Source organism: Halictus rubicundus, chromosome 17, assembly GCF_050948215.1.
Source record: "Halictus rubicundus isolate RS-2024b chromosome 17, iyHalRubi1_principal, whole genome shotgun sequence".
Taxonomy (NCBI): Eukaryota; Metazoa; Arthropoda; class Insecta; order Hymenoptera; family Halictidae; genus Halictus; species Halictus rubicundus.
Window position 1 is genome coordinate 2,408,570 of NC_135165.1, and position 25,091 is coordinate 2,433,660.

At 45.2% G+C, this 25,091-nt stretch overlaps 2 protein-coding genes across 2 annotated transcripts in view; one reads left to right on the forward strand and one right to left on the reverse strand.

The window, feature by feature from the left end:
* LOC143362657 (uncharacterized) overlaps window positions 1–25,091 on the forward strand; it is a 98,590-nt gene that overhangs the window by 69,284 nt on the left and 4,215 nt on the right. Inside the window, exon 3 of the mRNA XM_076803013.1 lies at window positions 2,264–3,302. Coding sequence (XP_076659128.1) covers window positions 2,264–3,199 — 936 coding nt within the window. The 3' untranslated portion in view covers window positions 3,200–3,302. The remainder of the gene's footprint in view (window positions 1–2,263; window positions 3,303–25,091) is intronic.
* LOC143362626 (ES1 protein homolog, mitochondrial) lies at window positions 6,013–24,518 on the reverse strand. The gene is made up of 7 exons (XM_076802968.1): window positions 24,486–24,518; window positions 24,237–24,365; window positions 22,351–22,467; window positions 20,412–20,582; window positions 6,770–7,059; window positions 6,325–6,488; window positions 6,013–6,224 (listed from the first exon to the last, which is right to left on the reverse strand). Exons 1-7 carry the CDS (start codon window positions 24,516–24,518, stop codon window positions 6,013–6,015), a joined length of 1,116 nt encoding a protein of 371 aa, XP_076659083.1.

Genomic DNA, 25,091 nt, shown 5'->3' on the forward strand with positions numbered 1-25,091 from the left:
TACGTAGAAATCGGATCGGTTTCATATAAGTAAAATTAAAATATCGTAAGACCGAAGAAAAATTTAGTTTCGGATTGAAAATAGCGTCGAGTGCGAAGGGTTAATATCACAGGATTTGGGTCGAAGTGCCGAATAGTCAACGGGCGAGACGATATAGTTCCGCGGTGAATTATAGCGGTTAGGCTCGCGGGCCGCGTTGACCCGAGATATTTGCAACAATGCTAGGCGTGCGTTGCCGGCGTGTCGCAACCGATCCCACCGATTATCCACCGTATTAACATTGACGCGCGCGAGTGTTGCACTCGCGTCTGCACGTGCGCGTTCCTTAAGCAGATAACGGTGCACGCGTAATACCGCACCGCAGCGCCGATATCTGCAGCCGCGCAGCCTCTCCTGCACACGTCATATATATGTACGATACGAGAGCCATATAACGAGTTTCGCAGCCGGTCGTCGACACGAAGATGTCTTAAATGTCAAGGCGAGGACACGGCGAAGTTGTCCTACTAGATACGACCCCCTAGCCTTTTATGCGATCAGTCAATGAGCGACGCGAAAGGAACTTCCACGCGCGTTATTCCACCTTTAGCAAGCCCCCACAGAACAATGGACGGCCCCGCTGCCATCCGGTTAGCTCACCCGAAGAATCACCGACACCCGGATACGCGAAACTTGCCCCTAGGACTATACTTCGTTCAGCAAAACTCAGCGAGATTGCTATTTTCTCTAGAGGTCCACAGAATTGATCTTTTCAAAATTCATAAAACTCTGGGGGCCGGTTTCAACGAAGATATGAATTACTCGGTAAAGTATTAGTCAATCGAGAAACACGCGAGGGTTAAATAATGTACATTCCGGCAGAAACAAGGAAGTATGTCACAGACTCCGTTTCGAAACGACGGATTTACATGTTGCGTTTGAAAATGCTGACCACCATCAGCGGCCCGAGAAAGTCCGTGGCGAAACAGGAACGGTTGAAACAACGAAAAAATCCCGCCGCGGCCCCGCTGTTACAAAATGAAGAGCAATCTCGCCGGTCTAGAAAGCTCACTATTGTTTAACCTTCGCAATCCTGATGCCTCCGATAACCGCAGACGGTCTCGTCCGGGTCTATTCATCGTCGGACTTTGCAGGACTTGCAATTATGTAAGGATCTCACACTGGGCTCTGTCTTCTCAACCTAATTATCACAAATCCGCGCAGAGGAGACACTGTTGACAAATAGCAAGATTGTAGATTCTCGGGTGACCACAAATTAACCATTAGCACTCGAGCGGCGACTGTAAGGTGCCACTAAAAATTGCTCTATCATTGTTCAAAATATTTTTCACATTAGTAAATATTTTTTGTATTCAGTAAATTACTAAACACTTCAGTATTGTACGAGTAAGTTGCGCCATTTTCGTGCGTATAGCATGAAAACAAAAAATACAGCAAGGAGCAAAACTGAACACACATACTACATTTTAACAAAAATAATTTTTTCTTCAATACTTGCATGTAGAATACAAAAGAAACAAAATACTTGGTATTATCTACAATCTTTTGGCTTTTCGAAACAAACTTAACATTTGTGATATTGTTATTATTTCGCTTCATACAATTTTTTTTCGTTTAGTCGGTTTTGCACCGCACTAAGATTCTCGGGATTAGGAACTGTAAACACAGATTTTGCAAACAACTTGGTAGTCCATCACGGTCAATGCCACGACCAGGAGTGCAGTAGTTATTGGTTTATCGTTGTTCATGCGTCAACACGCGTCAATATAACATCATGAAGCAATTATCTAAAGATGTGAAGAATAACATCATTTTCCAATTAAAATCGAGTTTAGTACAGAAGGGAAATATTCTGGGTCGGAAGAAATAGCTTCTGACTCTGAAGGCACCATTAGAAATTGTTGTGGCATTATTTCAAAGAAATCAGAAAAACATTACAAAATATTCGTGTAACATTACAAAATTTGTATCTAATAGATTACCAAACATTTAAATATTGAACGTAGAAATCGGATCAGTTTCGTACGAATAAAACAAAAATACTGTACAACGGAAGAAAAATTTCAGATTGAAAGTAGCTTCGAGTGCAAAGGGTTAATTCATACTGCCAAACTGCAAACTGCAACATTATCGAATGCTGGAAAGAATCTGTTGTCGACCTCCGAGGGTCTAGAAAGAAGATAAATTTCTTCGTATCGCTTACTAACTTCGTCTCGCTTGCTAATTAACTTTTCTAATGCTCGCTCGTGATGTCCTGTTCCAGGACTCAGTGGCGTCCGCGACGAACGTGGACGAGGAGTACGACGACTGGGACATTTACATGGAGCCGGACGCGACGGATCACGGGAGCAAGGAGGAAGAGAAGGAGAGGAAGGAGATAGAAGAAAGCCAGCAGGAGAAAGCACCGGACGATGCAGCTGCGGAGGCGATCGAGAAGACGGAGAAACCGGCGTTGACCGTGACAACGAAGACGCTTGCTGCCGATCAGAGCGCGGAGAACACGGCGAACGCGGGAGGAACGGACGAGGAGTCGGAGCTGGAGAACAAAAGCCTGGAAACGGAGAGTCAAAACTTCTTTCCCTCGTTCGCGGAATTGTTCGCGAATCACAGGCTCTCGTTCAACGAGCAGCGCTACAGACCTAACAGGTTCTTAGGCTATTTCCAGCGGGATCGCAGCGGGTACCAGACGGCAGCGGCGACCACGAAGGACGTTCAACATCCGCTGTTAGGCTCCGGGAACTTCGGTGTCATCCGAGGAGGCACGTACTATCCCGAGGAGAAGGAGAACGACGAGTACTCCGCCGACGATTCCGGTTACAATCCGTACTATCGCGGCAGAGCGAACTACTATAGGAACCCTAAACCGCAGCCGATCAGGGGCGGCGATTTCTTCGCGAACTTCCGGGACTTCGCCGACATAACCGCTCCGCCGAAGTCCAGCTTCTCGCATCTGTCGGTGGTGTACGCGAACAAGAACGGCAGCGCGACCGGTCGCATCTCCGAGCCGAGGAACATCATCGAGACGCTGAAGATGTTGGAGGAGGAGGGCCAGACGAACGCCGAGGCGACCACCACGACCGAGGTGCCCAGGAAAAAGCTGAGCAAAGGCAAGAGGAAACTGACGAAGATGAAACAGTACGAGGAGGACAAGGCCAGGAGGTCTCGCATGAGCGTGGAGCCTTTGCTGGCGCTCAGCTGAACGTCTTCGGGAACTGTTGCGTGGTAGTGTGGACGCGGACCTCGGGATTTCTCCCACGCGCGGGGAATCTGGCCACATGATCAGAATCGAAGTCCCGCGAAGCGTCGTCGTGTCCTATTTCATCCGAGGAGATTATCCTCAACGGGGCTGCGACGAAGACGTTCAAGCTTCGCGGATACCTGTCCGGCATCATGATCGTTGAAACGACCTTCGGGCTGGGCTCGATCGAGGGACACGATCGTTCTCTTCGTCCTTCAAACCTGCCGACTCGTTTGGTACAATTTTCGTTGCTTTGTCACGGAAAAGTGAGAAACTCTTTGGCCACCCTGTACGTTTAATTTTTAAGAAGCACGCGCTGAATTTGAGTTTTTGTTTCATCCATGGTGCAAGCTTTGTTAATCGTCGTTCGACGGAAATAACGATTGTACGGTTAAATTCATGGAAAGTGGATGCTTTTAATAATTGCGATTCGCAAGAAATGTTGAAAGGCGCGCCAGCTAACTAAATTATGTTTCGCATGGCAATTAAACAGCCTTCGATTTAAATCAACCGACGACAGCTGCCGTGACTCGATATCCTCGAGATACCGGATCGAAATGAAGACATACGTATAAGCTGAAATTAGGCGCCGCTGGCGGAACTGGTACATACCAAACGAGTCGAGCAGTTTCGCGTTCTCGAAACGAGACATCGTGATTCATGATCATGATCGAGAGTTTGATGATTTATCGTGCACTGTGTAAGATCGCAATTGAACGGTATCGATCCGAGAAGGACTCGTGAACGATCATGGTCGCCCCGAGTCGAAAATCCCGGTCGCCGGAGGAAAGTTCACGATCGTTGTTACCGATCGATTAATTATCAAGCTCCGAACGTCACCGGCCCGACGTCGGAGGATTATGAGAAACTCGTTAATCAATGTTCAGGGACACATTTCAAATTGATCGAATGCATCGCGTGCGCACTCTCGTTATGCTAGACCGAGTCCTGGCCAGACGCGCAAGTGACTCACAAGTGTAAACTAACGTTAATCTCCGTCTCGCAGGCTGCGCACGCCTGCCTGCACGCGATCCCTCGTTAACGTGATCGTTTCGCGCGCGACGATACGGAGAGAGCATCCGCTGCGCGCGCCGTTAAAGGACAGCGGTGAATCGTGCAGACTCGAATTTCCGGGAAATTTTCTATTTTCTCAAATTAACACTTTGCAAAGTTGACCAACGGCGTCGCAAAAGTCGAAGATTGACGGCAGAGAATTAACGCTGAAAGTACTCGTCGCCTTGTCAAAATATTGTAAGAGCAAATGCGTTTACACGTCTTCAGCAATTTTAATAACAACTGGCGAGATTAAATTGTATGTTCTCAATAATTTTTAGTGAAACTTTGTAATTTGATACATTTCAGCGTTGCAACGCGTTGGTACAGTGTTAAATTACCATTCGTAGTCGACAAAATGATTCCAAGCGATAAAAATAAGCATCCAACAACTTGTTCCGAGATTAAAAGAAAATGATTTAACTTCCTTTAGGTAGATCGTAGTAATTAAGAAGACTATTAACCCACGGAAGCTCCTCGGGGTGAAAATCGAACAACTTTCTGTTTCAAAAAATACACGCTTCATGAAAATCTGAACTAAAATGCGTTAATTTCCATAATTTTCGAGGAGCGGTATGCGGGTCGATAAGCTTCCGGTAACTGAAGTGTTAAGCGCGTAAGGAAGCAATTAAACAATTTGTTAGCTACATCTGAATTTCGTTAACGCTGGAACTACCCAAAAGGAAATAATGCGTGTTCGAAAGAGGAGTAAAAGCACGATTTCGACGGGGGTAAAAATTGAAAAATAAATTGATGCTCGTCGTCTACGGACGTAGTTCTAACGTTAACGATAAAATGTAACGCGGTTACATGTAAGTAAGAGGGTAATTTGCGTCGATGGGGCCCCCAATGATTCGCCATTGCCCGGAGCAAAATTTCGCAGAGCGTCGATTCGCGTGCCCCGATGTTGTAAATAAATTGATAACGCTCTGCCTCGCGTTTACTTTAGTGTTTTAACTAAAGCGGAACCGGCCTGAACAGTTCCACCTTCATTCGACGTGCATGCGTATTCGTTCGTGGACCTCTCATCCCCGTCTCTAGTTGGTAGGCTGTAAAAACGTGTTAAGATCGACGCGAATTCCTCCGTCGAATTCGCGAAACGCTGTCCACCGTCGTTCGTCGGCTTAACCGTTTCGCGGCACTGTTCATTTTATTCATGTAAATTAAACATACGTATATATATTCACAGACTTCTGCACAAATGTCCTATAAATGTGTTCTCCCTTTTCGCTTCGAACCGTTCTGGAAAGAGAAAACGAAAGAAAAGAGAAAGAAAAAGAAAAAGAAACGAACAGAGAAAAGAAAAAGACATTTCCTCGTTCGAGAGCTTGGGGCTATTGTTGTTACAGTTGTTGTTGGTTAGTTTAAGCGTTTCAAGTAGAGATTACGAGAGCAGAAGCATCATCATTGTGTCTCACCACTGCGGGCGGACACAGTTGACTATATCGAAATAAAGTTATTTTTCCACAAACCTCGACAATACCAACGATCTTTACCTACGATTTAAATAAATTATACTACGCGCGAAGGTAAGTCAATTATTCATTTAAAAAAATCAGATAAAATATTACAAAAATTGTACAAACGTACGATGCGTCCTCGTTAGATTGCAGATCATTGCGCAAAACACGTATTCCGCTGGAATATTTCTTAAAATAGCAGAAGCATTATGTTGTCGCACAACGATCCGCAGTCTAGTCGTCGCCGTGGTAAAGGACAATTTAATGAATACATTTCTTCATCATGGCAATTAACTTTCCGATGCCAGCGTGCACGTCCTCGTAAGTTCCACATTTGTACATCCAGGCTGGCGTGCTGAAAACATTGTTCTTTTTATCTCTGGTGACACCACGGACGTCTCTCATTTCAACTTTTGCTCCCATGCACGTGGCTTTCTGAATGGCGTCCGCGTGCGGCCATTCTTCGGGTGGCGCTGATAAAAATACCGGAGCAGGTAATTAAAGCGCGCAATTAGCGAAGTTGAAGGAAATCGTAGAACAATGTCCAAGATCGGAATTAGTCGAGCAACTCACATTTCTTGCCGAGCGTGATTTTAACGCCTTGTATCACTCTCGCTACAAGAACGCCTGCGATGCAGATCGTTCCAATTGGCTTCTTGTCGCAAGAAAAATCTTCGATGACTTTCTCTACATCAGGATTCAGCTTGCAATCGGCCCCTCTCGTCGCGAAATCGCTCCTTCGAAAAGATATCGAACGTATAAGAATTCTATTCGCGGTCTAAGATCGGAGTTTCGCAATCCTTTTTAACCCTTTACATCGTTAGGCTTGAGAAACTCTTTCTTTAGACCATTACTCTGTAGACTACTTCCTAGACTGTTTCCCTAGATCCTTTCTCTTTCCTCTTTGTACTAGTGTATAAATAAAATACAAGAGCAAGTCTTAAACAGTAATTCGAGTTTCGACGTGGCCGAATTAATTCTCAAAATACTGTTGGAAGTTAGCAGTAGGCATACTAACAGTGTTTTAGCAGCACCGAAGCCTCCAGGAATAATAAGTGCACCGTGTCTGCAGGACTCACATTTGAACAATGGTTTGATTTCCGACCTGGCCAACCTGGCAGCTTCGACGAGCGCGTTTCTAGGCGAAGCATCTTTATCTACTTCTTTCGTATAGTGATCCATCGTGTCGCAAATATCTACTTCCGGCGCGTAGAACACCGGTTTCAGGTCTTTCTGGCACAAATGTATCGTCGCCGATATTGCCTCTGAAATTTCGGTACCGTCCAGGTAACCGCAACCGCTTAAAACCTGCGTGACGTCATCCGTACGTATTAAATAATTAATTTCAAGATACGTAGGATTTTGCAAGGGACCGTATAGTTACTGCCAGAGTTATAAAATTGAAGGATAAGAGTCTAAATGAACCTTAACAACGTGAATTGTGTTCTTCTTCTCTGTCAGTAACGATTGGCGTGACTGGTGACGTTTAAACAATTTTGTAGGTGTAACAGGTAGGTTATAAATTTTGTATATTTCATTTTATCTATTTAAAAACGATGCCAAACGTCCTGCCGTGTACTTACAACGGCCACGGGAATCGGTTCGCAGGATCTGTCTCGGTCTCTTCTGTTAATTGCTTTAGTTGTGCTGATACTGGCCAATAAACCGGGTGCGAGAACAGGGTGGTCATTTTGCAATAATTTTATAAAGCGATTACGTAGCATAGTGCAAAAGTGTGCGAGGTTTAAACTAAGACACCGTTGACAATATATATTTCGACTGGAAATGCATTTGACGAATAATTTGAAACGGAAGCCTTTTCCATATTACAATTTCATATTAGTCAGTTGTTCTTTTCTTTTTGCACATTTATAATCGAATTGTTGATAATGTAGGTATGGCAGTCTCTGAAACTGGTCCGCAAATTCCTCTCGTCGACACAGATGGCAGAACCTGTCGGAAGTAGGTGATACCCTAATTTTATCGACTGACGGTACCCACATTTCGATGTCACATCTTATCTTATCGACCGAGTATTGTGGAACTAATATTCTTTAAAGGCGCTACATTTGTATTGTATTGTAACACTATTATTTTATGTAAAAGTCGAGAATGAATAAATAAAGTAAATGTAATGAAAAGACGTATCTGCGTATTTAATTAAGGAACCCTCAATTTTTCCCGAACTTCCTATTTCTCAACTTCGAAAAATTTGGAAAAATTTGGGAAAATTTCGACCGTCTGACTTGCCGTTGACTTGCACTACTGAATTTCGTGCCACCTCCTTCGATATCATGTTCTCCTAATACAAAATTCCGAATTGCCCGAAAATTTTCGAAAATTTTCGAAATTTCGACCGTCTGACTTGTCGTTGACTTGTACCACTTAATTTCCGAGAATTTCGAGCGTCTGACTTGACGTTGACTTGTACTACTGAAATTCGGATACCTCCTTTGATATCATGTTCTCCTAATACAAAAGTTCAAATTTCCGAAAATTTTCGAAATTTTCCCGAATTTCGGCCGGCTGACTTGTCGTTGACTTGTACCACTTAATTTCCGAGAATTTTCGACCGTCTGACTTGACGTTGACTTGTACTACTGAAATTAGGATACCTCCTTTGATATCATGTTCTCCTAATACAAAAGTTCAAATTTCCGACAATTTTCGAAATTTTTCGAAATTTCGACCGTCTGACTTGTCGTTGACTCGTACCACTTAATTTCCAAGAATTTTCGAGCGTCTGACTTGACGTTGACTTGTACTACTGAAATTAGGATACCTCCTTTGATATCATGTTCTCCTAATACAAAAGTTCAAATTTCCGAAAATTTTCGAAATTTTCCCGAATTTCGGCCGTCTGACTTGTCGTTGACTTGAACCACTTAATTTCCGAGAATTTTCGAGCGTCTGACTTGACGTTGACTTGTACTACTGAAATTCGGATACCTCCTTCGATATCATGTTCTCCTAATACAAAAGTTAAAATTTTCGAAAATTTTCGAAATTTTCGGCATTTCGGCCGTCTGGCCTGTCGTTGACTTATACTACTGAATTTTCGTGCCACCTCCTCGGTTATTATGTTCTCCTAATACAAAGTTCGATTTTCGGAATTTTTCCGAATTTCGGCCTTCTGGCTTGGCGTTGACTTATACTACTGAATTTTCGTGCCACCTCCTTTGATATTATGTTCTCCTAATACAAAGTTGGATTTTCGGAATTTTCGAAATTTTTCGCAATTTTTGGATTTCTACTAGGAGAACATGATAGCAAAAGAGGTGGCAAGAAATTTCGAATATTCGTGTGCAAGGTAGAGAAAGAAGAACACATTGACAGTTGTAACTAATATTCTTTATTTTTCACCAAATAAATACAGTGTTAAACATGTACATATATAAAATACAACAAAAGCGAGAAAAATGTAGCGCAGTATGGCCGTTTCAGATGCATGTGAGCGCTGGTGCATAGGTGATTGTTCCTGTTACCATGTGCAGTGTTGAAGAGTGATTTTTATTGCGAATAGTTAGTGCTATTACCTTTAAGCGGTACTTGCTCAATCGGTAAAATCGTTTTGCTGCCCGACGTCGTTGGGATACATTTTAAAGGCGATTGTTACACTATAATTGAAACGGAGTTGCAATAATTATTGTGTCGGAGGCAACAAGAAGATGTCAATGATAAGATAAAGATAGAACGAACACCGAAAAAGTAGGCTGAATTTAGTTTACGGGCTCATATAAACTTCGCCGTGCTCTCGGAGCAATTTTCGCACAGACTATGAATACGAAACACATAATGGGGAACGGCGGAGAGATTTCACAAAACCGTGAAAAAGGATACCGCGCGCATTAATAAATCTTCCCCCGGCTCATTGAAATATACAATGAGCCCCAAACCGTTCGGGAAATTGAGGCTACGCTCAGATTTATGAGACACACGTTTTGCGAAACAGTTATAATCCTCGTACCGGACAAAAAAAGAAAACGGTACTCGCGAAAAATTCTTTAGACACTGTTTATAATCTTGTCTAAAGACATACCTATCAAAAATCCGAGAAAGTTCATCAGGGGTGTTTTGCTGACTTCAAACATTTTCCAAGTGCCGGTTAAATGTTCATAATCTCTCGTTCCGGGTAAATAAACGGAAGTTGCTGGCGCGAGCGGCGATTTCAATTAGCACGAGGATCAGGAATCGCCGGAATCACAGTCGATCCTAATTATCGACCGAAGACGAACGCACCCCGGAGTGTCGTTTCGTCCGCCGTCGCCGTCGCCTCTCGTTGCTCCCTTCGCTATGAGATGCACGAAGGGCTTACGTATAATCTTATGTAAATCCCGAGCTACCCTTATGCCTGTACGCCCTCCCCATATAGGAGGAGCAACTTACGCGAGTCGGTTCTCGGGTTACACATGGAAAGGGATGCTTAGGCGACGGTTCAACGGTGTTGCACGGGCTAGGGCGCGGGGCTTATATGAATGTTAAAATAAGTTTGAAATTGTCGCGGACAAGTTCGGCCCCGTGGGAGGCACCCGTCGAGTAATTCCACTGTGCTGGTGGTTTCGGCCCTTCGGCGAGTTTCCAGCCAGCCGCGAATTCGTAGGAACTTCTATAGTCCGGCCAGCGTCGACTTCTGCTTTCAAGCCTGCATCTTAATATTAATAATGCGCCCTTATTGGGTCAGATACGATCACCATATACCTTCACCGACTCCTCCGCCATTTTTTAATATTTTTCTTTCACCCAAAATCGACGAGAACGGTGGAAAATGTAGAATTCGCAGCTGCCAAGTTGATTCTGCGAGGCCTTCGCACGGACTGTGACATAGTTCTCGCAGGGACAATAACAGCTGGAAATTTTTTCGACTGAAACAGTAACCGGAAGTTTTCTATTATTTAAGTTCGGGGTATTACTACGAACGGCAAAAAGATACAAAACAAAAATAAAGGATCGATATAAAGGTTCCTTGGATTCACGATTATCGCGATTGTAAACGTTTCTGGGAATTAATCCAATAAATTTGTTTTTTCTTTTTAATACTTTTATTATTTATTGTTATTTATTATAATAATTTATTATTATTATTATTTATGGATTATTCTACGTAAAAACATAAGTCGAAAGTGAAGAATACAACTTTCCTGTGTGACTCTTCGTTTCCGAGAAAATCGAGTAGCAATCGACCTGTCTGGTCATGACCGACCAATTCTACTTCCTCTAATCCGACGGATCTTCAAGTTCGATTTCCTCGGAAACGAGACCTCGAACGAAAAAATGTTATTGCATTTTATAGGCTTGTTTTCACACATAGAATCATCCCCTTTTCGGTCGTACCGCCCTTCCGGTTGCACCCCCTATATTATGATAAAAATAGCAGAAAGTCCGAACGAAAACGTTCTTATTACTTCGAAAAAGTAACGCAGAGTATTTATTTTTGATTCTCTGTAGATCTAACGTTAATTCACAGTCTGAACAGCATCGACTCTGTGAACTGTTCAGGAGAAAGAAGAACTTACCGCGAAGAGAACAACACGGCTAGGTGTGAAGAAACGGTTGCAACGAAGGGTTGAAACAAGGAAAGCGGAGACACGCAGCCTCGTCGTCGATGGGCGATTTCATCGGGAAGATCCAAAGCAGAAGGATAGACAATTTAATATTTCAGCGACTGTAGGGCGGCTGTCTCGCGGATAATCGTCACTGCCATTTCTTGGCCGTCAGGAAAGTTTTCCTCATTCAGGTGGCAGAAGCGGAAACAAACTTGTAGGAAGATACGGGGAACGGCGTTTGCTCGTAGAGCAATATCCCCGGTGACATCGGGGGGTGGATGATGGTGTGGGTGGAGAGGCGTACTAGTGCCGTTTTATCGAATGACAGCGTGGTGATGCTCAGTCAGGGCACGCGTTTCGGTAGGATGGCGTCATCGTCGACCATCTCTCTCTATTTCTCTCTCTTCCTCTTCCTCCTCTCTCTCTCTCTCTCTCGGTCTGTCCTCGACTGTCTCGCTCTCCGAAAAGTCTAAATCACGAGATCGTGGGCGAAGGTGGATTGTACGCATGGCATGGCCGATTTCAGAGGGTCGTCGGAGAGAGTCGGCTCGGCGGGTTGGTGGTTGATGGGTAAATGCGATGTGATGCGAGTAACTGAGTGGCTAATTGAATGAAGTGCCTCCCAGGACGATCCGTCGCGTGTCACACGTCAGAATTTCCGCACCGGAAGCCAGCCCCGAAATTACGACGATTGTCGGTTCTCTGCCAATTATTAAACCGCGGATATGATTGCCTACCGCGAGCGTGGAATTACCCGCGCGCGCCGCGCCGCGCCGCGCCGCACCGCTCGAATCCGAATAACCTGTACACAATCTCTGCGAGTCGTTTCTCTGTTAGTTAATAGACAGAAGGCGGAGAGGAGAGACAGAGAAAGGTAGAGGGGGGGGGGGACCGGTCGAACGCACGCACCTGTCAATCATTAATAACCCGTCAGCCGTATCGATAGTTCGGCTCCCGCAGATACACGATCATCGAAACGGTGGCTGCGAAAGGGGAAACGATCGTTTGTCAGGACCTCGAAGGCTTGCTGAAGGCTGCTGAGCCCTTTTCCTTTTCGGCGCTTTTCGCTGTCCGAAGGGAAGGGAACCGGTGAAATGCTCGTTCAAAATTTCACCACTCTCAGACGAATTTTTTTTTAGACATTTTGGCTAATTGGAACTCACTCTGTGATATTTTAGAGAGAAACACAGCGAATTCTCGATATATGTCAGCAACACGGGTCTTGACAGCGTCCTGTATCGTCCAGGAGACATACCTAAGTTGTGTTATGTTTACACTCCTCGGCGTTCAAGGCCGCCCGAGCTTCGGGGCCCTCGCGGAGTATACCCTGCGGTAGTGGGGACAATCCGTGACGCTTATCATCCAGGCCTTGGCGACAAATATGGAGAAATCACTGTACCGTATTTCAGCAATCACCCCTGCAAGCACAAGACATCTATTACTTTGTGTTACCATTGTATTATTAAATTAGGACATTTATCAGCATTTTGATTTGTTTATTTACACATACCTCACATAGCGGGTTCTCGAGCGACAGATTTTCGACAATCCGTGACGCTTATCATCGAGGCCTTGACGACATATATGGAGAAATTACTGTACCATATTTCAGCAATCATCCCTGCAAGCACAAGACATCGTGTTACCATTGTATTATTAAATATGGACATTCATCAGCCTTTTGATTTGTTTATTTACACATACCTCACATAGCGGGCTCTCGGGCAACAGATTTTCGACAATCCGTGACGCTTATCATCCAGGCCTTGGCGACATATATGGAGAAATCACATTGTATTATTAAATATGGAAATTTATCAGCATTTTGATTTGTTTATTTACACATACCTGACATAGCGGGCTCTCGGGCAACAGATTTTCGACAATCCGTGACGCTTATCATCCAGGCCTTGGCGACATATATGGAGAAATCACATTGTATTATTAAATATGGAAATTTATCAGCATTTTGATTTGTTTATTTACACATACCTCACATAGCGGGTTCTCGGGCGACAGATTTTCGACAATCCGTGACGCTTATCATCCAGGCCTTGGCGACATATATGGAGAAATCACATTGTATTATTAAATATGGAAATTTATCAGCATTTTGATTTGTTTATTTACACATACCTCACATAGCGGGTTCTCGGGCGACAGATTTTCGACAATCCGTGACGCTTATCATCCAGGCCTTGGCGACATATATGGAGAAATCACATTGTATTATTAAATATGGAAATTTATCAGCATTTTGATTTGTTTATTTACACATACCTGACATAGCGGGCTCTCGGGCAACAGATTTTCGACAATCCGTGACGCTTATCATCCAGGCCTTGGCGACATGTATGGAGAAATCACATTGTATTATTAAATATGGAAATTTATCAGCATTTTGATTTGTTTATTTACACATACCTGACATAGCGGGTTCCCGGGCAACAGATTTTGCGATGGCAGCGGAAGCGGAAGCGGCGGCGAGGAGCGCGAAGGTTTTGGAAATCCGGTGACCGTTCACGCGCGTTTCAGAAAACATGATCGGAGAATCAGGGGTGAGTAAGCGTACGCGAGTTTGCAGCATTGCGGATTGGTAAAGCAGCCGGCTGCTTATGCATTCTTGGCGCGAAGGCAATCGCGGGGATGGCGAATGTTGGCAGGGGTTGGATGCCGTGCGAGAACCAGACAAGAGAACAATTACGCGCCGTCAGCCCCGTGACCGGTAGGATGCCATGAGATGAATCAAAACTAGGTGTGCCATCACCCCTGGGCCGGCTCCATCTTCGCGCAACGAGACCACGTTCCGCGTCCCGATGGGAAAAGATCGAATCTCAATCGGTAAGCGAAGTTGGCAGGTTCGCCGAAAGCTCCCGAGGACCAATTTACGGGGTCTTGTAGCTGGCTAAGTTCACGCACTTTACCATTCCCAATGTTCGATAACCAACTTCCAGCCCTGGAACCGCCCGAGAAACGCCCTTCGCGCTCGCCAGCTGGAAAATACAAAAACAACAATATTTATCTGAATTAAAAAAATTTTTTACTTCACTGAATTACTAATAATTTTCTGAACCTTAGAATGACTGAGGGCTCCTCGAACTGGGTGGAAAGTGTCACAGAAAATTTTATAACAATATTTACCCTCTGTTCCAGTAATCAGCTCCTCGAACCCATCGAACAGAAAATATCAAAAACCATTATTTTTCTTACGTAACACTAGATTTACGGGACCCGTCAAAATGACGGGTTCTAATATTTTGAATTTAATATTATTAAGATTCCAAGGATGCACACATAAGAAATTATTTAGCAAATTTATTTCTTTGGGTACATATTATTTTAAAAATATTGCTAAAAATGTGGCTAGCACGTTCTTGTTGTTTTTAAGAAGTAATGCAAAATAGTCGCTTTTAGTGCTCCGCAAACCTAGTGTTAAAAAATGGTTATACAATTATTTAGCGTTGCTCACACCGTCGAGATTCCTGCCAAACGACTGATCCCATTTTCTACTCCATCAGCAACCCTCTGAACCTCAGAACGATTAAGGGTTGTTCCTCGATCCCAAGAATGAAATTTCTGGTTCCTCGAAATTGACGTAATTTTGATTCAGTCTAGCAACAAACGCGCGCAACATTTCTCATTGTCGGAGTAGTATAGTTCTTCCCCGATCGAAAGCGTCGCGCACATGATTAGGACGTTCCTCTTCGCGCGCTACAATCACGAGGCTCGCTTTGTTTCGTGGCTTCGAGTAATTAATTGGCGAGCGCGTCTCGTCCTCGGAGACCCTCGCGAGTTACCGCCACTGTCTATGCGCGTTCCGCAAGCGTTTTCCGCGGAGGATTCGTTCCGCGTTACCGGCGGATCACGCGGCGTTCTGAAATCCAAAAGGTTCGGGGTGCCATTAAAATCTCCGTAAACTTCATCTCGCCGGAATAAATGAATAACTAGGAGATCTCGTTCGCGATGAAAAGAAGGGGTCGGCCGGCATAAAGCGGAAGCGTAAAGCGGTTTGCACCGCTGCTTCAGTATTAAGTCTCACGCCCCAACCAAAAGAATACGGGATTGAAATTTACTCTCAGCAATCTTGACGGGAGGAGAGACGGCAACGAAAGAGAACAACGGGTCGTCTGCATGCTCTCTGTATTACTTTCCGGGCTCTCGAACCACGGGCGGGAATATTTGTTCTTTTACATTCGCCGCTTGTTTGACATCTGGAGGTTAATTAGTAATCGAAAAGTGTGTACGGAACGTTAGGAAGCGACTAGACTGCGGATTTTCTCGGGGAATATATTGTTCTCGGCTCGTTAAAATTAAAATGCACTTCCTGCAATCTTCGCTTGGACAATTTTTATTTTCCGTCAAGATCTGCTCGATGAAATTTTTCGCTCGGTCAGAGAATCGAAAAGAATTTTTCCAACTAACGCGATAATTACCGGAGATCGTACAGGTCCCGGGCTATTATTTTTCGCGAAAATTTCAGGCTCGAGAGAGAGGGGGGGGGGTGGCGGCGGCTGCAGAGCGCAGGAACAACTAGGCGAGTCTCGAGAATTCGAGACGAGTTTCGTCGTGAGGGAGTTTTATTGTATTTTTTTCATTAACAAGTCCAGGCGGTCCCCAGGAGGGCGGAAAAGTTGGCGGTGAGTTTTAGCGAGACTTTTGTTAATGTTCGGAATTAACGGAGTAAGGAGACTTTAAGTCATAAGGCCCCACGGGAGCGCGGGGTTCGACGCGAACTTTCACGATTCTTTATTTCTTTATCAACTCCGACCCCTGGCTCCCGCAGCCCGCCTCACGGAATGCTCCGGCAACTCGACGAACCGTTTCTTCTCGCTACGCCAGCACTCTATAATTACTTTGTTCGGCACAATTCTTTTATTTTCTTTCTCTTTTACTTTCGCGACATCGCAATCGACCGGAACCCTAGCAATCCCGACACCGGAGAGAGAGCCGCCTCCTTCCCCTCCCCTCTCACCCCCAACCCCCTCCCTTCTACACGATTCACGAATCGCACGCGGCAAATTGCGTCACGATCGCGCCGCATCGATCGCGGACGATCTTGCTTAAACTTTCACTTCACGCGGCCGTAAACTCCCGGAATCGACGCCGATTAGGTCTAATGCAATCGATGAGTATACCTTTAGAATTGTCTGTGTCCGAAATAAAAATGGTCGGCGTCGATTATTATATCAAAAGCAGTACACTGAGGGACCCAAATACTGTGGGGATACCGATTACCGTGCCCCTATATCATTTCTAAACCGTCACGCTTTAAACAAAAGTATAATCAATACAGGGGCACAGCAATTGCTACCCCCACAGTGATTGCGTCCCTTACCCTAACCAGATAGACCTTCCTTAACAATCCTAACAAATTGGCAAGTGTTTCCTAATTTTTTAAAATCTACGATCCATGCCTAAGGATTTTTTAATTGCTTCTGCAATAGCAATCGACAGAGAACCCACAACTCACCCCCAATAATATAATCTTCTATTTCAGCTCAGAATAATTTTACCTAATGTCTGGAATAGTTAATAATTATTTGCACGAAGCTGAGAGAAGGCTTGAAAAATTTTTCCCGGCTCGGTGAACAATGTTTTCGTGGGAACAGCGAATAGAGAGAATAGGGAATGAGAGTGGGAACTAATTTCTGGGATGAGGTATGGATTCGTTATTTTCCGGGTAATGTATGGATTCGTTATTTTGAACTTGTCACGAGAGAAAGTAGGGGAACAATAGTGATTCGAAAAAATTGGGTTTAGCCTTTTACGAGTATTGCGCGACAACAGGGGTTGATTCGGACAGTCGGTTGATTGCTTGTAGGAAGCAATGTGCAGTCGTTCTGACCGCTTTTCGACGAGGACACGTTTACCTCGGACTGCATACCGTCCGCGTCGCGTCGCGTCGGTGCGATCCATACATCAATCGTCATAGCAATGCCTACATCGAAATGTACATGGCTCAATCATGTTACATTATGCATGACGTTTACCTTGCTCGATACTGTGCAATCGAGTTTGCTGCAAGACACGCTGCGATCCGCGCGGACAGTGCGATACGTTCTTCCACGCGGCGGTGTGGCTAACAAATTATAGTCCTCTTCGAACTAAATAAATATTCTGACTCGGAATTTCAAAAAGTGGTTGTATCAGGAATGATTTTAATCGCGCCGATTAAACGGACACGGTCTCGCGCAGGTGTGAGGGTTAATTTAGCCGCGAGTAATTGGTCGGCTACGAGATTCCTTAACCAGCTGAGTGCACGCAAATCGAATAAAAAAATCTTCGTACGTATTTCGGTAATGAGGCGAAAATTGAGACAGCTTTATTAAGTCGAGGGAAGCTGCCCTGATTAAGTTACAACTCGACCCCTCGGACGGCTACCGAAGTCACCCTCGCTGCTAATTTTATTTATTACGCAATTTAAAAATCGATAGCAAGCAATAAAGGCCTGCTCGAGAGCTTCGGGCGCGTCTTAAATCCAAAACATATCCCGCGTTTGTTAACCTATATTTGTCGCACGCATCTGTCCACCTCTGTATTTGTCACGCATCGTTTTATCCTCTACAACAGTATACTTCCTATTTGTCTGATCACAACGTTGTGTTTTAATGACACTTCGAACGCAATTTAAGGCCAAAATAATCATTTGTTAACCATTTATTCGACATTATTTTAAACTTCTATTTCACCTCGTTAAAAGGCGCCTCTTCTAATTCAGGTACCGGTATATACTATATTTATTTGTTACAATATACTTTGGTGTAATAAAGAAAAAGTAGCAACGTTAAAGATTACTGCAAGAAATATTTCTCAATCAAAGTGAAACAAAAGCCCACGCAGGGAATGTTCAGATTTCAATTCGCCATTGTAAAGTATCCAACCGGAGACGCTTTTCAGTTAAATTACGACATTCAATTTGCAAAACGGAGAACGGATCGTTGAAACGATATGGTACGCAACAAAACTGTAATTTCAGATTAAAAAATTGCGCTCGAGCAACGGAGGCGCGTTAACTAATAGTCGTGCGTTAACTAACACGTGCACCCCGCACGAACAATAAATGTCAGCCGGTGCTTCCATGCGATGAGTTTTTCATGAGAAGTTTGATTCCGTGCAACGAGTCGCTAACTACAGGGGGGGGCACAGCAACAACCCGTCGTCGTTCGCTAACCAAGTTAATTTAACTTAATTAACTGAAGCCTAAGAGCTGACTTAGTTAGAGGGGCGGGTGCGCGACAGCGGAGGTAAATACCTCTGCTCTCGGTCTCTACATTTTTAATTAATTAACGATCAATTTGCACGCAAAATGTGCTTGCGAAAGTTGAACGCGCGATCCCGCGTCGCCGGGCAGAACGGAACGTTGCGAAATAAGTGTTACGAGGGCGAATAATTAAGACTGATGCACTTCCGGCACTTCCGCGGAGCAATCGTTCGAATCCGGGCATGATCAATCATGCCACGCATCGCCTCCATTTATTTCCGTTCCGCGAATCGACGAATTCTTCCATTTTCTTTCATAAAGACCAATAATAGAATTGTTAATAAGAGAGGACCATACTAATAGGAGACTCACAGTCTTTTTTACAATAAAGTCAAACCAAGTTATCTTCCCCCAGCATTTTTACTATGAAACATGCGTCTGGTCTCATTGTTCGTTGCACTTATGGCAGCCTCCGTTATGTCGCCTTCTCAGAAAATCGGTGACTCTCGTACGAAGATCAATCGAGCTCCTCGGGGCGCGTAATCTTTACGGAAAAGTTAGGCCACAGCCCCGAAGATTGGGTCCCCCATTTAGCGAGCAGTTAGCAGGCAGTGTAAAGCCTAGATTGCAAAATTAGGCGACACACCGAGCGTCATCCGGTGCACGTTTTGGGAGTACAGGTTCCCCTCAAGTGCTGCCTGCGCTCGTACATCCCTCCAAGACCGTAGTCCAACGCAAAGGACTTTATCGGGTGCTTGCCTCGTAATTAGCCACTTTGAATCTCAAAGGTTCCTCCGGAATCCCTTAAGATTTCGACCATAATATCGCTGTGCCTGCTTCGCGCGCGCCCAATATCGTCGAAAATAATGTGCCGGCACTTCGATTCGGTCCGCGATTAAAATCCTTCACACCCTTGATTAAAACGCGCGACTAGACATGAAATTCGTCGAAAAGATTAAAGATTGATTACAAATTTTTCTGTCCAATAGTTTGCCCGTGCCGACACTTGAATCTTCCGAAGGACTTTCCACAATCCTGTCATGCTTGATACCTCTGAATATATTTTTGAAAACGCCCAGAAAGCTCTCGTTGCTACAGGTGAATTTTGCACCGTTTGTGCAGGGGTGAGAAACTGTTCTAAAGCGAAGAATCCTTCGAATGCATTTATTTAGGCTTGCATACGGAAGTTCTACGGGTGATCAAGCTGAAATTAATTTTATTGGTTTTGTTGCAACGGTGCTAATAATTTTACGTGCTCGGCGGTGGGATGATTGATCATTCGCCTCGGGCGTCTTCATTCTCCGAGGAGCAAGCAGATTAGGTTCGCGTCGGAGGCAGGATCGGTTCGGCAAAAGTGTCAGGCGATGTGGGCCATCGTCCGGCAATCGTGGGGTGCATCGAAACGCATCGTGCGTTCACGTGCACGCACACGTTCGCCGTTTGTACGCGCGAGCATTCTACGTCAGGGTAATAAAACATTTCGCGTGCGAGGGTATAATTGTCGGGGTCGGCCCGTGCGCGGTTTATACGGTGCCGGTTCGCGATGAGGGGTGGCAAGGGATGGCGAGGGGTATGTAGTCTAGGTTTAGGGGCCCCGGGAGGGTACCGCGCCCCCTTTTTCATCCTGTAGTTATTTATCGCCCTGTTCCCCGGTCTCTCTCGCTCTCTCACGGCTCTATATACACCCTTGGCTTGACCAGCGGCGAAGGTGGTGGAGAGAGCCCCGGCAGAGCCGGCAGCATCGGTGATAGAACGCGATACACGTTTGTGTTTCCCCGCTCTGGTAGTAGTTTTGCTTCGACCTTCGTCAAGTCGTTCATGACCCTCGATTCAAGAATTGCTCGGCGTGTTTCATTTTACCAACGCTCCCGCCCCTCTCCCCTCTCCTTCTTTCGCCCCCACCCTATCCATCTCACCCTTATCTCGCCATCAGCGGACTTTAACGCGAGATTTAACGCTGTCCCGAGGATCGCGAACTCTTTGAACGTCGTTCGCACGTTCAAACCTTCCGGAGAATCATCCCTTTTCACGTATCCCCTCTCTCGAACCGGCCACTGCGCTTTTTGGCTGCTGCTTTTGCCGAAATTCTACCAGGAAAATTCATTTTCACCCTCCTATGCATCTCTGTAACAGTCCCATCGAAGACTCTTCAATTTTTGGTCCAGTTTTTCCATCCCTTAACACATATCCTCTCTCTCGAACCGGCCACTGCGCTCTTTGGCTGCTGATCTTGCCCAAATACCACCAGGAAAATTCATTTTGACCCTCCTATATGCATCTCTATAACAGTCCCATCGAAGACTCTTCAATTTTTCGTCCAGTTTTTCCATCCCTTAACACATATCCTCTCTCTCGAACCGGCCACTGCGCTCTTTGGCTGCTGATCTTGCCCAAATACCACCAGGAAAATTCATTTTGACCCTCCTATATGCATCTCTATAACAGTCCCATCGAAGACTCTTCAATTTTTCGTCCAGTTTTTCCATCCCTTAACACATATCCTCTCTCTCGAACCGGCCACTGCGCTCTTTGGCTGCTGATCTTGCCCAAATACCACCAGGAAAATTCATTTTCACCCTCCTATGCATCTCTGTAACAGTCCCATCGAAGACTCTTCAATTTTTGGTCCAGTTTTTCCATCCCTTAACACATATCCTCTCTCTCGAACCGGCCACTGCGCTCTTTGGCTGCTGATCTTGCCCAAATACCACCAGGAAAATTCATTTTGACCCTCCTATATGCATCTCTATAACAGTCCCATCGAAGACTCTTCAATTTTTCGTCCAGTTTTTCCATCCCTTAACACATATCCTCTCTCTCGAACCGGCCACTGCGCTCTTTGGCTGCTGATCTTGCCCAAATACCACCAGGAAAATTCATTTTGACCCTCCTATATGCATCTCTATAACAGTCCCATCGAAGACTCTTCAATTTTTCGTCCAGTTTTTCCATCCCTTAACACATATCCTCTCTCTCGAACCGGCCACTGCGCTCTTTGGCTGCTGATCTTGCCCAAATACCACCAGGAAAATTCATTTTGACCCTCCTATATGCATCTCTATAACAGTCCCATCGAAGACTCTTCAATTTTTCGTCCAGTTTTTCCATCCCTTAACACATATCCTCTCTCTCGAACCGGCCACTGCGCTCTTTGGCTGCTGATCTTGCCCAAATACCACCAGGAAAATTCATTTTCACCCTCCTATGCATCTCTGTAACAGTCCCATCGAAGACTCTTCAATTTTTGGTCCAGTTTTTCCATCCCTTAACACATATCCTCTCTCTCGAACCGGCCACTGCGCTCTTTGGCTGCTGATCTTGCCCAAATACCACCAGGAAAATTCATTTTGACCCTCCTATATGCATCTCTATAACAGTCCCATCGAAGACTCTTCAATTTTTCGTCCAGTTTTTCCATCCCTTAACACATATCCTCTCTCTCGAACCGGCCACTGCGCTCTTTGGCTGCTGATCTTGCCCAAATACCACCAGGAAAATTCATTTTGACCCTCCTATATGCATCTCTATAACAGTCCCATCGAAGACTCTTCAATTTTTCGTCCAGTTTTTCCATCCCTTAACACATATCCTCTCTCTCGAACCGGCCACTGCGCTCTTTGGCTGCTGATCTTGCCCAAATACCACCAGGAAAATTCATTTCGACCCTCCTATATGCATCTCTATAACAGTCCCATCGAAGACTCTTCAATTTTTCGTCCAGTTTTTCCATACACCTATTAGAATTAAGAAATATATTAAATATGATTCACATCGAACCTCCTATAGGCGGCCTGGTACTAATTTATTACCTATTTTTAATATTCTTCTAAAAAGATCGTGAAAATGGATTCTCACTCTCTGGGAAGTACCTTGAAGAGTACCTCGCGTAGGCAACCAGATACCTGAAGAAGACCAGACACCTCCATGTTCCTCCGAAAACCACAAAATTGCTCCGCAACGCTCCTGGAACAACTAAAAATTATGAAACAATCGCGGATCGATACACAAACGTGCCACCCCGAGAGGGGTAGTTCTCGCTAACCCACCGTCCCCGTAAAAGTGTCGCGTGTGTTTGTGTCCCCGCTAATTGCGACGTTACATCGCCCCCGGCGGTTTGTAATTGGGGAATCTCGGCGGAGGTTATTATAGGTCAAGGAAATCCGGAAGAATTTTGATTCTCGCAGACAGAAACGTTCCGGGACAGGAGACTGACGGGACTTGCAATCGGGGGGAAACGCGTTCAGCAGTAACATTCTGTCGGGAGGGTTCGCTGGTATTCTAGCTACGTAAGTGACACATTGACGGGAGCTGACCGCCGGTTGGCAGCCCTGACCGTCTCCCCAGGGTGGCTAGTTACCGCATGATTGGCCTTCCATTACCATATAACGTGCGCACTAACGTGCATGCGGTTCCCCGCGATATTCCTGCACCATCTTTCGATGCGCTTCGATTTCCTCGATCCCCGAGCCCTCGGCGAAACGGTCTCCCGATCGATCCTAAGCCTGCTTGGTCGCCCCTCCAGTTCGAAAACTCTCGCATGGATTTTAGAAAACGGTTAAACAAATGCGTTCCACCAGCTCAGCGTCAAAGAACCTTTCTGTTTTCATCCCCCTATAACGAGGTTAGCTTTCCGGATTTAGGGAGGTGGAGCCTTATTCGGTATAGTAGTCGCTCTTTTCGAAATTGTACAGTCTTCCCTGGTATTACATAATTATATTTGCAGAAATAATCGAGAAGAAACGAGTAACGTTCTCCCGGTTGACGCTTCTGTGTCGCAGCCGTCGCGAGAAGTAGATTCGGTCGGTCATGATCAGACGCGCCGCGGCCGACTCCTTTGCAATAGCATTTAGGTATTTTAACACTAGGTTCAAGGAGCACTAAAAGTGAGTATTTTACATTGCTTTGTAAAAATAAGAAGAATGCTTCTGTACGAGATCGTAGCCATTCTTTTAAATAATATGTACCTAAAGGAATAAATGTGTTGAATAATTCCACGTAGACGGATCTTCAGAATCTCAATGATCGTAAATTAAAAATATTAGAACCCGTCATTTTCACGGGTCCCGTAAAACTAGTGTTAATAACTCAGCTGAATGTGACACGAGAGCACAGTCGAAGAAGGTCCGGAAGGGTCCGGACGAGGTGGCGAGCGAAGAAGGGCCGTCGGCCATAATCGGAGCGGGGTCGCCGGCTTAAAAAGTAGCAAACCTATCGTTTCATTAATGGGAGTGGGCAGCACACGCCGTGTGGTCGTCTCCTGGGGGACCTGTTTTTTGTATCACGCACATTTCGCGAGATTCCGGGGCCGCGAGTCGACAAGGTGTACGACGCCGAGGTTTCAAAGGTTTTTGCGGCCTTATCTCCCGACCCGTTGCCAGAGAAGGCACGGGTGTCTCTCGATGAAGAGAACAACCCTGCCACGGTTAGATGGATAGACACGATGCGAACGTACGTAGACATGTGAGGGTGCACTCGCTTAATTACACCGGAGGCCTCGTGGGATGCTGAGAGGTTGAAGCGACCTTACCCTCCCCTCCCTCTTCCGTCCTTTCCGTTCTCCACCTTCGACCCGTTCGCCCCTTCTCTCTCCTCTCTCCTCTCCTCTCACTCCACCCCCGTACCACACCAGCCATTCGCCGGAGCCGATGTCATTCTCTCTCGCTTCATCTCTCTCTCTCTCTCTCTCTCTCTCTCTCTCTCTCTCTCTCTCTCTCTCCTCACGTGACGTCTGCACAACCTACTCTCCAGACGTAACGCATCTCTCCGTACTGAGATTTCCAAACTGGCGCGTAGGTAAGCCGGTATTGCAACCCTCCTGGGGACCCGTGGCCGGTTGCAGTAGAATGCACCGTCTGCAGCGCCGAGGCGTTCTGCAAACGAACCGCAGCTCGTAATGGCGCACCAGAAGCTTACCCGTTCCCGATATCCTCTCGCGCCCCGGACACGACTCCCTTATTTCTCTGCGTGCGTTTACCGCGATCGTTATCTACCTCCTCCTCCTCCATCCAGCAGGACAACGCCATTTTTTCATTTTGTTTTACTCCCGAGCAATGTTCTTCCCCTGAAACGTAATGAGATACAATCGATGTGACCTCCATTCTTCCGAGAAATTAGCAAGCACGAAGATTTTATGATCACTGAAATCGTAAGGTTGGGGAGAAAGAAATCCATCATTTTTACGGTGAACTTCAAGACTTTATTTAACATGTTTCGGATTGTCCGATTTGGGTGAAATATGCACCGTTTTGTTCTATAATTTGTTGCCATTTTAATGGTAGCTTCATAAAGCCTCTCTCGTAGAAGTCTTTGGTGTCCCTATTGGCGAAAAAGAGTAATCGATTTTCAAAATCTTCTCTTGATGCCAATTTCTTATCATAGTCCCGACCTGGCACCAAGCGATTACCATGTTTTTCTTGCATTGCAAAACTTCCTTAGTGATAAGAAATTGGCATCAAGAGAAAATTGTGAAAATCGATCGCTAGAGTTTTTCGCCAATAGGGACCAAGACTTCTATGAGAGAGGACTTTTGAAGAAGTCAAAATAAGGTGAGAAGACTTTTATGAAGCTACCTTTAAAGTGGCAACAAATTATAGAAC

Coding starts and splice junctions, on each gene's coding strand:
- LOC143362626 (XM_076802968.1), bottom strand. CDS start 24,518: ATGGCGTTGTCCTGCTGGATGGAGGAGGAGGAG. Junction 24,366..24,485: donor GCTGGATGGAGGAGGAGGAG/GTAGATAACGAT, acceptor GTTCGTTTGCAG/AACGCCTCGGCGCTGCAGAC. Junction 6,225..6,324: donor AATCACGCTCGGCAAGAAAT/GTGAGTTGCTCG, acceptor TATTTTTATCAG/CGCCACCCGAAGAATGGCCG.